Source organism: Phaethon aethereus, assembly GCF_964289735.1.
Source record: "Phaethon aethereus genome assembly, chromosome: 1".
NCBI classification, from domain to species: Eukaryota; Metazoa; Chordata; class Aves; order Phaethontiformes; family Phaethontidae; genus Phaethon; species Phaethon aethereus.
The window spans coordinates 218,526,755-218,540,491 of record NC_138575.1 but is presented as its reverse complement, the minus strand read 5'-3'; the positions used below and the strand labels follow the sequence as shown (position 1 = coordinate 218,540,491).

The window sequence follows — 13,737 nt, the reverse complement described above, 5'->3', positions numbered from 1 at the left end:
TTACATTATCAAAGCTTCTTTTGCTCTCCTTAGTCAGATCCCTGAAAATTCTCCACTTCTAAGAAGCCTTACATACCATTCGTTCTTTGAAACGCTTTAATATTCTGTGTCTTCTGGGCTCCCTGCTGCAGTCTGATTTCTCTGTGACTGTCTCTTCCATACCAGTGTTGTAAACACCTTACCCTGTGCTTGAGCAGGACTCCTACAGGATAACTCCTGTGTCTGAAGTCAAACCCGAAGATCAGAGACATGATGCCTGATGCAAAGCAGGCTGATGCTAAGTTCAGCCTTTCAGTTAGTTACACCAGGCTGCAGAATGAGTCTGAAAACAGCAGTCTCTGTGCAGCAGACTATGCAGCACCAAGCACATCGAGGATACTGAAGAAAACAACACTAAGCACATACATAGATAGATTAAAAACTTTCAGCAGAATGTGCCCTGTATTTCTGGAAGATGGCTTTGGTTTAGATCCTGAAGGAATCCAGGCGTAGCAGCAGTAATGGCAGATGATCTGGTCAGTTACTCACTGTAAAGTGCCAGAAAGCCACAATTTATATGAAATTAAACTATTTGACAAAACACAGATTAGGCTCTAGCAGACTTTTTGTGAAGGATTTATCTTCATAAATCTGGGCCAAACCATTTAATAAAAATGTGGAAAGTTCTTTCTGAAGAGTAGGAAAGGGAAGTAAAGGTGTAAGAAATGGTGATTTTCTTCAACAGCTCAAGGCTGATCATTAAAGCTAAAAAAATCCTAAACAGAAAATAGGACATATTCTTTAGGTTACAAATCAGGAGGTCTAGACTGGTCCAATTTAGTTAGAAACGAGAAGGAAGGTCTCAGGGAAACCTATTGCTTCAAATTGTCCAGCACTCTAAAAAAAAAGTGGAAAAGGCAGTACACAATGTGATATACTAAATGTGTGAATTTCATTAGCTTCTGTCATACTATCTTATGATTTCATAGAATCATAGAATCTTTGGGCTGGAAGAGACCTTTCAAGGCCATCTAGTCCAACTGCCCTGCCATGAGCAGGGACATCCCCAGCTACAGCAGGTTGCTCAGAGCCCCATCCAACCTGACCTGGGATGTTGCCAGGAATAGGGCATCTACCACGTCTCTGGTGGATTTGAACCATTTTGTCTTTTTGCCACACTTTATCTGCTTTATATGGAAAAAAAATTAATTAAGGAGGCTTCCCTTAATAGGCCTAATTATTAGATGGAAAGGGAAAAAATCTATTAAATGTTCCCTGTTAAAAAGCCAGGGCAGACTTTGAAAACATGTTACTGAAAGGGTGCCTAAACTTTGCGACATCACCACCCCTCACCTACAGAGATGTGAGCACATGTTAAAAGCCAGCAACAAAGCCCTGCCATGCTGTGGATGTATCAGCAGAATGAAGTGGGAGCACAACACCACTATTTTTCATTTTCAATCAAGAATCTAAAAATCTCCAAAGGTTGTAAGAATCAAACAATTATCATTATCCCCCATTTTATTCATGGAAGAGTCAGGCACCAGCATTTAGGTCACTTGGCCAAGGATACAAACTGTCACCGGTCTTCTGATGGCCATTTCCAGGCATTACTTACTACAAAATACTGACCTTGTAGTTGTAGATTTTGAGATAACGCCAATCACACATTTAAAACACTATACCAGCTATTTCATCTATATTTCATCTATATTCACTCTAAAAAAAAAGTGGAAAAGGCAGTACACAAATGTGCATTAACTCCCTGACCACAGATTTTGTTGGTGAAGTATCTCACTCATGCACATGCCACTAAGTAGAAGCAGCACGTTGTGGTTTTTTGGGCTTTGGGGGACAAACTGGTCCTGATTTGGCCTGTTTTCCACTGAAATCAAGGATCCTATGGAAGTCGCACTTGTCTCCTAGGATCTGACCCTGGCATATTTATGTACATACTCAACATGGTTTTTCCCTCCTCCCCTCCACTGACAACACAATCTGTGCCTGAGGTGAGGGCTGCATTGTCCATGCTTCACACAACACTGAGCACTCCTCTTGGAATTGAAAGTCTAATAACACAGAGAATCATGCCTACCTACTGTCTCTCTCTCTCTCCAGCAGCAATGTCACTTTGGGTGACTGGCAGTGTGACCCTCCACTGATGGTTTTTTTGTAAATAAATGCCCTTAGTGGTAGCAAAGGAACAGAACTGGTTCAATCAGTGGGGAGCAACACGGGCTGTTGCAATAGGGATGTATTTGAGGAAGAAAGCAAAGAAATTGGGGTACACATATTCAGCAGTGGGTGATAAAACTCCAAACTGTATTAGAACTTGCTTACAGAGACTTTACTAGATGTTACCTCCAGTGTCACCTCATTTCTATGACTGGAAAGTCATTTTTAGATATTCTCACCATTTTCTGGTATCTCCTTACTTCTGCTAGAATTAAATAAAATCCATGCCCTGGTCTCTGAAATTGTGTTTGAGACTATTAAAATGTCCAAAATGAGAGGTGATTTTGGATTTTGTGGCTCCCAGCTGCAGAAGTTGTTTCAGATGTCCACATCCACCCTCCCTGTCTGCCTGATAACCTAAGAGAAACACACCAGACGCCACAAAACAACAAAAGCACACTTCACATTGAATGCCTGCTCACTGATGAAAGAGCTAGAAGTCATGCACTTCAGCTTTGACTATGAGGCAACACGGTCAGTGTTCTCAAAGGAATTTAGATGTCAGCTTTCCACAGATTTCATATATTTTTCAAAATCCGTTCTTTGTCACTCTGCACATCAGCTCCCCATGGGGATCTGTTACCATTTCCCTACCTCACAGCTGTGCTAAGCAGAAAAGTACCTGCTAACGTCCCCAATGCCACAGCTGCGGATGCTGAGGGAAGCAGACAGCAGTGGTCAGGCTGATGTGCTCTTCCTAAACACCATTACTTAAAGACACTCGATTTTTAAAAAAAAAATATTTTCTATGTTATTTAGTGGTTCAAATGGAAGAGAGCTGCTGCCTCCAAGCCAACCACCAACCTCTATATCCCTCTCCTTGGCTGGCACTCGACCCTTCCCAACCAGTCAGCATCCTCCCTACAACCCCACTGGCTCACGCTCCTCCTCCCACACCACTGTCAAAGACTCCATGGACCTATGTGCTGATCCAACATGGCATTTCTTAGTTTCTTAAAACACTCCGATTAAAGATTGGATGCCTTCAGACATTTCTGGCCTCTCATCAGTCACCTACGCACCAGTATATACATATACTGACTGATGAGAAACCTGAAGAACTAATTAGTGTTTCTGAATGTCCACCAAGATACCCAAAGGTAGCCTACTGTTCAAATAGTGCTGAAATCCTCAACTCAGGAAACGGTAAGGTTTCTGAAAGGGAACATCCTGAGATGTTTGAGAGAGTTGGGGTTGTTTAGCCTGGAGAAGGGAAGGCTCTGTGTGGCCTTTCAGTACTTAAAGGGCGCTTATAAGGAAGACGGAGAGAGACTTTTTACCGGGGCCTGTAGCAACAGGACAAGGGGTAATGGTTTTAAACTAAGAGAGAATAGATTGAGATTTGGTATAAGGAACAAATTATTTACTATGAGAGTGGTAAGGCACTGCAACAGGTTGCTCAGAGAACATGTGGATGCCCCATCCCTGGAAGCATTCAAGATCAACTTTGACAGGACTTTGAGCAACCTGATTTGCTGGAAGATGTCCCTGCCCATGGCAGGAGGGTTGGACTAGATGATCTTTAAAGGCCCCTTCCAACCCAAACTATTCTATGATTCTATGAAATGGAGACATTCACATCCTAGTTACTTTAGGTAATTTTAGGTAAAATAAAAAATATTCTGGAGCTGACATATATAAAAACAAAAGTGAAAAGGTCCAAGTTTGAAAAGTCTTTTTTTCCATAAAGTACCTGTTGATAGCATAGGTACAATAAGAATTGCAGATTTTTAATGTTCTAAGTTACTTTTACCTTAGAAGTAAAAAAAAAACCCTAAACAATGGCTTGTAATACATCCAACACAAAATTAAAAGCCCTAAGAGACACCTGCATATTCATATACTTATTAGTTTGTTCCAGCATTCATTGAAAGTTAGAAGTAATATTATGGACATTATTACCTTTCTGGAATGAAAGGAACTTAGATAAAGAATAGCCTACTGTATCTTCAAAAAGTAGCATGTTTCTTAAGTTCCATGTGCATTATATTTGCAATTTACATGGGGATTTGTAACGGTGGTGCTGCTCCCTGGGTGTTACTTACTTTGGATGGACTTCTCTAAGGCTGAGTTTACACAGCTGTGGAAGGAAAATCTAGCCACAATCAATTAAAAAGTGCAACACAAATCCTTTGGACAGCATTCTCAGGCTGTCCTGCTGTTGAGACAGCTACTATTCTCCAAGAATGAGTGCTCTAACTGTATTAAACTTAGTCCTAACCAAAATAAGCTTTTACTAATTTTCACCATTAAAGGAACATAAAGACCTGCCTTTGTCATGTAAAGTTTAAGCTGACTAAGCCTCATAGAAACACAAGGTTAAGGAACTAAAGCAATTAAATCCATTTACAGAGGTCAGAAGAGTCTCTGGGTTTTAGACATGATGGGCTTGTATGGTCTGTGCTTCTTATTCATGTGAACTCTCAGATTATGGGTTGATAGGTGACATAGTAAGTCACCTTTGTTTTCCTCCTGATAGTAGAGTGACGCTGAGTTGATCCTAACAGGTCACCAGCGTGCTGGCATAACCTGCACTTCTGACTACTGATCAACTAGAATAAGCATGCAAATGAGACCCCAGATGCCCTGGCTTTGTGTGGGACATATTTATTACCAACATGCTGAATCCTACACACAAAGAAGGCCTCAGGGAATGTAGTATGTCTACAAGCCGATGCAAAAAGCACTGAGAAAAAAGAGGATAAATATGCAGGCAGCTGAAAAGCCTGAAGTCTAACTAACTCACCAGCACATCAATAACACAATAATGTCATGTACCCACCGTGGACTCAGAACAATGCTTTTTCTGTTGTTCAGCTAATAAGTAAAAGAAGAGATTAAGGTCTTTAATCTCACTTGCTTTCTCTTTCTTCCCTCTTTTTACCTGGTGGGTGTGCGTGTATGCATACATATATATTCCCTAAATGAATAAAGAGAAAGTACATGCATTATGATGTTGAAAACATGAGGTGGAGTGTGAGTTTGGCTTTTTTTCCAAACAGAAGGTCATCCATATGATTTCAGATTTCAATGTACTGCGACTGCAAGGAGTCAGATGCGTGTGTGTGTTGCAGGGTGCACGGGGAGGGGGGAAGCTGAACAGAGGATACGAATTCTAAGTAGTTTCCTGAATGAACACAGCACTGTATTTCCCCCTACTCTCCTTAGGATGACAATTCAGAGGAGATAACCTTCTCCTTTGAAAATCCCTGAAGGGAAAGTTTGTTTTTACCATAACAAATGCAACAAAAGAAAAGAAGAGGGAAGCTGGGAAAGGGGTGGGGAGTGGGGGGGACAAATTAAATGTCAAACTTTCTCTCCTTACTTGGAGATAACAGCATACTAGGAAACCTTCTTAGAAGCTTAACATAAATGGAGTTAAGCTGTTGCCAGCTGCAGTAAACCTCCCTCTCACCTTTCTTTCTCTCTTTCAAGATATCTTTGAATGCCTTCTCCGTCATAAATCAGACCTGTGAGCAATTATCACTCAAGCCGGATGGCAGTGGCCTGAGTGGTCACTGCTATTCCACTGCTGTAATCTGCACTTCGTCAGGCTATGCTACCCTTGACGAAATTTCACATTTCTTTGCCAATGAGCATTACCTCTCCGTTTACGACTCATTGTCTTTGCAGCAGAGAGCTGTGAATCTCGTTCCTCTTCTTGAAATTTGTTTAAGCAGCACGGCCCGTCTGGCAGTGCCGAGCACCCTCAGCTCCCAATCGGGGAGTCTCGGAGCATCCCAGAAGCACAGGGTTGTGCTGCTGCCTCAAATACTTACCCTGAGAGCATCTCTCAGCGACTCAGAGGGAGATGCAGACGCAGACACCCTCCTCTGGCCTTTCAGGCTGAGCACACAGTGCTGATGCCACTGTCATAACTCACAAGGAAACTCTGGCTTTTTGGCATTCCCTTTTCCATCCACACACCCCTTCGGTGACAGGATCCTGACAGCGGCGGGAGCCTCGGGGCCGCTCTCAGCTGCGCGGGGCTCACCTGGCCGCCCTCCCCTCAGTCCCGCGCCCCGCCACCCCCTGCTGCACCCTGCCGCCCTGCCAGAGGAGGGGGGCTCTTTGGAGAGTTTTTCAGCCAGGAGGGAAAAAAAAAAGCCCCAAACAAAACCAAAATCCACCCCCCCCCCGAAAAAAAAAAAAAAGAAAAGGTGAGGGGGCTCCAACCTTCAGCTCAGGTGAAGTTTCTGAGCTCTGCTCAGGTACCACAGTGGGTGGCTCATCCCTCACCACCCTCACCGCAGCCACCCAGCAACGCGCTCAGCAGCCAGCACAACCCTTTGCCATGCTGCATTTTTCACCCTGTGTGAGGTGACTTCCCCCTTTTCTCCCCCTGCCCAAAATGATTTTTGTTTTGTATTTTAAACAAAATTCCGGAACCAACCCAAAGGGCACATCCACACCCCCAGCCAACCTCCATCCCCGCGCACGACTGTCAGACGAGGAAGAAAAGTAGGGAGAGAGGGAGAGAGAGAGTCACTCACCGTTGGCGGCGACACAGAGGTTTCCAGAGCCACTTTTAACTAAGAACGAATTAGGGACAAACTCTTCCTCAGAGTCAGAGTCCGCGGCCGGCTGGGCCGCGCCGTTGCCCAGCAACCGCCCCGGGCCCTCATTGGCCGGCGGCGAGGGGGGAAGGGAGGGGGACTGCTCGGGGGGGGTGGAGGAGGCGGACGAACAAGGCAGGGGAGGACCTGCGGACCACAGACAGACAGGCACACACAGAGAAGAGGGGGGGGACGACACACACAAACGAAACAAAAATGTAAAATAAAGAAAAAACGACAGAACACAGACAGAGAGACAAAAAAGTTGAGCCGGGGCACGAGGGAAAGCCACCCCCACCACCCCTCCGCCCCGCGACGCCTGCCCCAAAGGGGCAGCGCTGCCTGAGGGGCGGCCGACTGCACGTATCTGCCCGCCGGCTCGGAGGCCATCGCCGCTGTCCCTCGGGCGTTAGAGCTCTTACCCATCCTTTTTGGTTTGGTTTTTTGGTTTTGTTTGTTTTTAAGATTTTGGCGTCGGAGGGAGTCCCGAATGCGAGATAACGCTTCGCGCCGCGGAGCGGGCACTCGCTATCAACGAGGCCAAGCGTCGATGCCGGGCTGCGTTGTACTGAAGGAAACGTTTTGCCCGACGTATTGTGAGGTAAATTATTTCAGATTTCACGTGAGAAGGGTACAGGCCTTGGGTTTAACCGTTCCCTTATTGAGTTTATAAGGCAAACAGCCCGAAAATTGCCTCACGTGGGCAGAAGGTGGAGGAGAGAGCCAGGCACCGCTACGTGGTGTGGAAGCAAGTCAGCGAACTGACGCACCGATACTGGGCAGAAGCAGCGCAGACAGTGTTGTTTCATTGATAAAGTCATGGGAAATGCAGCAAATCAGGTTCTTGGATATTATTTAATATAAAGCTGCGCCTGATCAAGGAAGAGCTTCTACCGATGGCAAGGAAACTGGATCAGCTACATGGAGGTTAAGTAGATCCAATTCGAAAAGCATACTGTAAATAATAATGGTTATCAAGGTCATGTTCCAATCAGATTTTTAAACAAAACAGGGGAATCAGAAACCCCAAACTGGTGAAAAAACTATCAGGCAAAACATGGAGGTCAGATATGTGCAGTACATCAATAAAAACAGGGGAGTATGAACACAGACATAGGTTAAAATACAGGACAATGCATTTAAACATGAGCTTTTCCCCTTGATACATTTCATCTGAAAGTTGTAATGATTAATCTCCCACATTTCCCCAAATACTGAAATGTTAGCATGCAAAATCCATCAAAGTAAAAGAGTAAGTCAGCACAAGAAAACTAGCAAACTTAAAAAACGATCTGTTTCTAAAAAAGCGTTTTGAATGTAACATAGCACACCACATAGCTGTACAATATTTCTTACTAAACACAACATGAACGCTTTATAAAAGGACACAAACCCAAAACAATAAAGCATGTTTAACATTTAAATCCCCCAAAGCTGGTTCTGCTAAGTTTATTTCCACCTTGGTCACCAATTTTTCTCATGATAGAACTCCTTGGATGTCACCTCGCTGGCATATGCAGATCTTATAAATTGCACTTTATAATCAGAGCAGAAATTGTGGCATCAGAGGCAAAGCCTGGGAACCGGGGAGAGAGTATAGGACTGTGCTTGTGCTCAGAGGCTCTCAGGTGACTGTGGTCGCCCAGAGGAGAAGCCAGCCTCGGTAGAGAGCTTACGCATTCTTGCAGGAGCTGCAGTCTGTGCAGCGTGCAGACTGAATGCAGAAGTTGTGTGTTTTGTTACGATCAGCAAGTGGGGTTGTCTGGGTCTCGTTCTTTCTGATAGCCCTCCAGACAGAGAAGTTCCTCCTTTAGGAACACAGCTTTTGAGGAATCTGCAGCCCACTTCATGCTCCCTGACCCTTTTTATGGTGCCAAGGCTATAACCTTCCCATTGTGTTTACTACCGGTAGGAGCTGGGAGGGAGAGAGCAAAAAAAAAAGGGAGCATGTGCAAGTGGATGAGCACTGCTTCCCCTGTCACAGACCCTGATGTGCAAGTGGAGATTCAGCTCTAACTCAGATGCGCTCTTGAAGCAGCAAAGTCTACTCTGCATCATCCTCTTTGTTGTGATGGAGAGTTGATAAGCCCTGATACAGAATAGAGTTTAAATCATGACTTCGATGTGCTATGCGTTTGTTATGAAACAGGATGATATGCATTTCTAATACTGTGTTGTCAGAGCCTGAATTCTAGCGTGATGATGAGTGAAATGGAAAGAAATGGAAAGAAAAAACCTATGTCTTCCTGTAGACCCATACAGTTTTTCAGTGTACTTTGTAACTTAAAGACACATTTTTCCAGCCATTGAGAGAGACAAACTACATTTAAAAAATTATTTCAAGCCTATGACTCATTTACCCAAAGACCAGTAAAAGCGCATAAAAAGGAGGTTAATGGTGTGACTACCCCTTGACACAAAAATTTCTGTGGTAAATGTCAGTAGACTCCCAATGCTCTCCCTGTGTTTTGGTCAGACACTACGCTTGGCACATCTATACATGAAGTCTGTCATCCGGACCTAAAGACCAGGAGCAAAATGAGCTGAATTTGGAATTGTAACCCTAAAAGTAAAATGTCAGTGCTTTTGTCAGCCCACATCAGAAACTTTCTGCCATTACCACATGGTTGCAGGTTGGGTTTTTTGGTATGGGCTTTCCCCATTGCATTGCAATTTTGGCAAGAAGAGAAGAAAATTCCTGAGGAAAAACACTTTGGATTTTAATCAACAGCACCATTGCAAAGTGCACATGAGAAGATCCTGTGGGCTTTCACGGTTGCTACATACACTTCCACCAGTGACCTTTACAAGGGAAGGTTCCCTGGGAATCGTGCACACTGAGGGCTGCGCTGCTGTGAGAGGCACTGGCACATACAACCGTGTTCCCTGGAAAATTCCCTTTTGGGCACCCAATATTGGGGTGGACGCAACAGAAGATTTTACAAGCTGCTGGACAGAAGGTGCGCATTGGTCAACATCCTGTTAAAATGCCTGGTTTGCAAAGCAATACCTTCCTTTTTAACCTGTCATCAACTCTGTAAGACAAGGGTGTCTTAAGTTGTGGATCCTTTAAGAGAATTGTCTCCTTTTCTCTGCTTGGACAGAAACCCAAAAATGAAATCGCACCTTTTCATGAAACATAAACCAAGAGAGACGAAAGATACTGGTCTGCATCCTTCTCAGACAAGTATCTCATTGCATTTACTGTGACTGCAGGTCCAAGAAAAACAAGCAGGATGTGGCCCATAAACTTTCATTCCAGCTGCCAGAGCAAAATTTCTAATTGATTAGTACAAAATGAATCCGCAGCAATACTGGGTTGCTATGGAACCTGAGCAAGTAGGCCAAGTCACTTTGCGGTATGTGCTGTTTCTCCTTCAAAAATACAAACCAGAAGGACTAGATAACACATTCATTATGCACACTCTTGTGATTTGGAAGCTAACTCAAAGAAAAACAAAACGGATTCCAAGTATGGGCCCCTTGGCATCAATTTGTAACAATCTTATATATCCCCTTGCAGTGAACAGTCAAAATTATGTTCTTTGGACTTGAGGCAGGAATAATAGAAGTTGAATGTCTCTGTGTGAATGATATGTTGCTTGCACATATTCAGGAGGAAAACAGAACATAAACTTCTATTTCATCTATGTGCCAGTATTTCAGATTAAGATTAAAAAGAATCAGGGGAAGATGCGTTACAGTCTCTGGTAGATTTATGAAAGTACTTAGGGAACACAAACTTTTGGAAATAGGTTAACACAGAGTCTGTTTCCCAGCTTAACTAAGGAACTCTGCAAAATTCAGGCAACCGCTTTAAATTTAGGGAAGAGAGAGACCAGAGCAGACTCAAAATCGTTAGGGGAAAGTAAGACAAACAATAAACATGCCTTCAGTTTATGCCACACATTTGGCTGTGATATTTCAGAATACTGTGTGTTTCTAGAATTACTCTGTCTCTTGCAGGATTTGGCCTTCAGAGATCAAGAGCTGATTTAAAACAGGTGTATTCATGCTGGTGTGAATAGAAGGGGTGCCCGGAATATAGAACACTCAAGGATATACTTCTAGATGAAGGACAGTAAATTGTTTCACAGGCTGTACTCTGTGGATTATACTCACATGTTTACAATTTGTCCCAAAAGAGGTGAAAAAGTGTGGGTATAGAAATGCGGACTTTTCACAGAACTGGTACCACAAGGCAATGGGATTTAATAGAGTTCAATATATACAAAATGGTATTATCTGCAATCAATAAATCATTAATATCAGCTTTTTTTCCCATAGTACCTTTTTCTATCAAGCTTCAACCAAGACTTTAAGAATTTTACATTGAGGATGTAAGCTTTGAAATATTGTTATCGGATCTGCTGGGATCTGTTCTGAGATTGGCTGATAAGATTAGATTGTCTGGGGAGCAGACTTACACTTCTGACAGGTAAGGAAACTGAGGCACAGAGAAGTGAAACAATTTGCTTCAAAATGCTGTTGCTTCCTCTATCTGCATATTGCATCTCTAGCCACTGAATGAGTCTAAAAGGCTGTTTGTCACACTCAAAATATTTTAAATTAGCAGAATTCCCACCATGGAGGAAGGACAGGGGAAGGTGGGGAGAAGTACTGTCATTGCGATTGCCTCAGTACAGCAATTACAGCAGTTCTCATGTAAGAACTTTTGCATTAAATCATGCGGCTGAAAATGCCTAGCCTCTATACAACCTTAAAATGTGAACATTTATAACAGTGGTACTGGTGCACCAGTGATGGTAAGTGCCGCGACAAAGAAAAGTACATCATAACACAGCTCCAGCCTTTAAAATGTAGGGCACCGGTGCGCACTGTGGGCTCATAGGAAGGCTGTGTAAGTGATAGTGGAGTGTATTTTGTAGTGTGCTGGCTGAGTTTATTATCCTGTCAAAAGAAAGAGAGTGTAAACAGACGCACTTCTTTTTTTGTCTTCCCCTCACCTTGCACAGTGGTTTCGAGTGATCTTCATTGACATCCAAACAAAATCTCATTGATCTATATTAAAACTGCAGCTAGTCTTGCGCTAGAGAAAACCATGACCTGCTTACACAACGGAAACTCTTAGGTACCTCTGTCTGATAAAAGAAATTAATTAATAAATAAATAAATCTAAAACTCAAGCAATTTCATCCCACACCGTATCTGATTGATTAAAACCCCATAAGCATGACGCAGTGCTGCAGGGGTGAGATCTTATGTGAAAAAGCCATATTTGAAAGGTGACAGACAGAGTGGGCATCGGGATGTCCCCAGGCAGCTCCTCCGAGGCGGATTGCTGACAACACATGGGATGAGGTGGGAAGGGCAGTGCCCTGCTTGCTTGGCAGTATTCAGTTCCCTGCAGAACATAAAAGGCAGTGATTTGTTCCACCAGTATTTCAGTATTTCAGGGTATCGGAGATCCTGCTAGATTGAGGAGGGGAATGGGAGAATATCTGGCATTTTGCTTTTCAAGGCGAAGGGGAACATATTATTTGAAGAAGAGCCCAGATTATGACATGGTGAAAGACTGTTTTGTTAGCATCCAGGAGCCTCGATCCCTCAGAGGTGGAGAAAGAAGGAATTTTCCTAAGGAACAAACAGCATTCATGCTTTTCTTATGGCAGAATATCATGCCTTTCCTGTGGACAGCATAAAAAACCTCCGGAAAAAGAGTAAGCTGAAGTAGCTGTCTGGCAAAACATGTCAGTGAATCATAGGAGTAAGGAATTGTGGTGCAGATTTATTTCAGTTCTGTAACAATAGGTGGTCACAACATTGTTAGTTCAACAGGGTATATATATCTTGTGTTTAGAATTGATTAAAAAAGCAGTCTTGGAAAAGTGCTCTTAGTTATTTATATTTCCTGAATTTCCACCTGCACTTATGTTTATTTTATTTAATTTAATTTTGTGTGTTTGATTTATAGCTATGGAGCCAGAGGGGAAAATAAATGAAATAAAGGGGACAAATGAATATCATCTTAACAAGAAAAATCTGGGAAACTGCCATGTCACCAAAATTAAGAAATGAGTAGTTGGGCCTTGAAAATGCGAAATAATCACATGCCCTGTATGAAGACTGGCATATTGGGAAAAAAGGGCCAAGTGAGGTTAAGAAGGAATTAATAAATTCACTTGGACTGAAGTGGAGTATGAACATATGTTACATGGACTTCACCAGCCTTGTGGGTGATTTGTGTTACTCTTCCAAATTTTGGGTTTTCCCTCCCATGTGCTTTGAAGAGATACAATAATTTTCTTTATCCATTTGCCAGGATGGTGTATTTCCATTGAGGAAGTCGCAAAGTCCCTGTCAGCAGGAATTCAGGAACATTCTTTTTTGTACTGGACAGACCACAAGCAGAGCTTTCTCTGGGTGGAAAATGTCTAGAATGGCTGTGGCTCTGTGAGGGACGCTGTGATGCTGGGATATGTAAAAGCACCATGTCTGTGTGCCTGTTGTCTGCCTTTGTCCCAGCACAGATCATGGACCGAGCGTTTGGGCATTACACAATCATTCCCCAAATGAAGCAGAAGGCAGAAAGGGACAAGAAATAACCCAGACCTTGGATATCCATTCCCCCAGCTCCTGAGGTCACTAACCTGACCCAAACCAGCAGAAAACAATTACCCATTGAGCAAGATGGAGAGGAGCAGGGAGGAAATTGTTCCCTTCTGAAATGCAGTTCCTCCGGGGCTTGGGGTGCTCTGGAGCAGCACAGCCACACTTATAATTTTTTGCCAACACAAGAAAATAATACGGCAGATTTTCAGAAAATTACACGGGCAATTGCCTGAGCCGGATACTCAGCTTTGCTCATTTGTAGGCACAACAGTAGAAACAGATTGTATAAGTTAGCTGCACAATTTTCTGAAACATCAGTCGCCAAGGCTGAGATTGTGCTGTTATTCAAAAGCACAAACAGGTAATGTAATTTCCAACTATATGGGAGATTGCT

The 13,737-nt window shown here is 43.2% G+C and overlaps 1 protein-coding gene across 3 annotated transcripts in view; it reads right to left on the bottom strand.

Annotated features, from left to right (window-relative positions):
• TENM4 (teneurin transmembrane protein 4) overlaps window positions 1–13,737 on the bottom strand; it is a gene marked incomplete at its 5' end in the record, with an annotated part of 367,633 nt that overhangs the window by 269,452 nt on the left and 84,444 nt on the right. For 2 of the 3 annotated variants that reach the window (XM_082013817.1, XM_082013818.1), the window contains one exon: window positions 6,708–6,917. The exons of the other annotated variant lie outside the window; for it this stretch is intronic. In XM_082013817.1, the coding sequence (XP_081869943.1) occupies window positions 6,708–6,917 (210 nt within the window). The remainder of the gene's footprint in view (window positions 1–6,707; window positions 6,918–13,737) is intronic. 3 annotated transcript variants of the gene reach the window in all.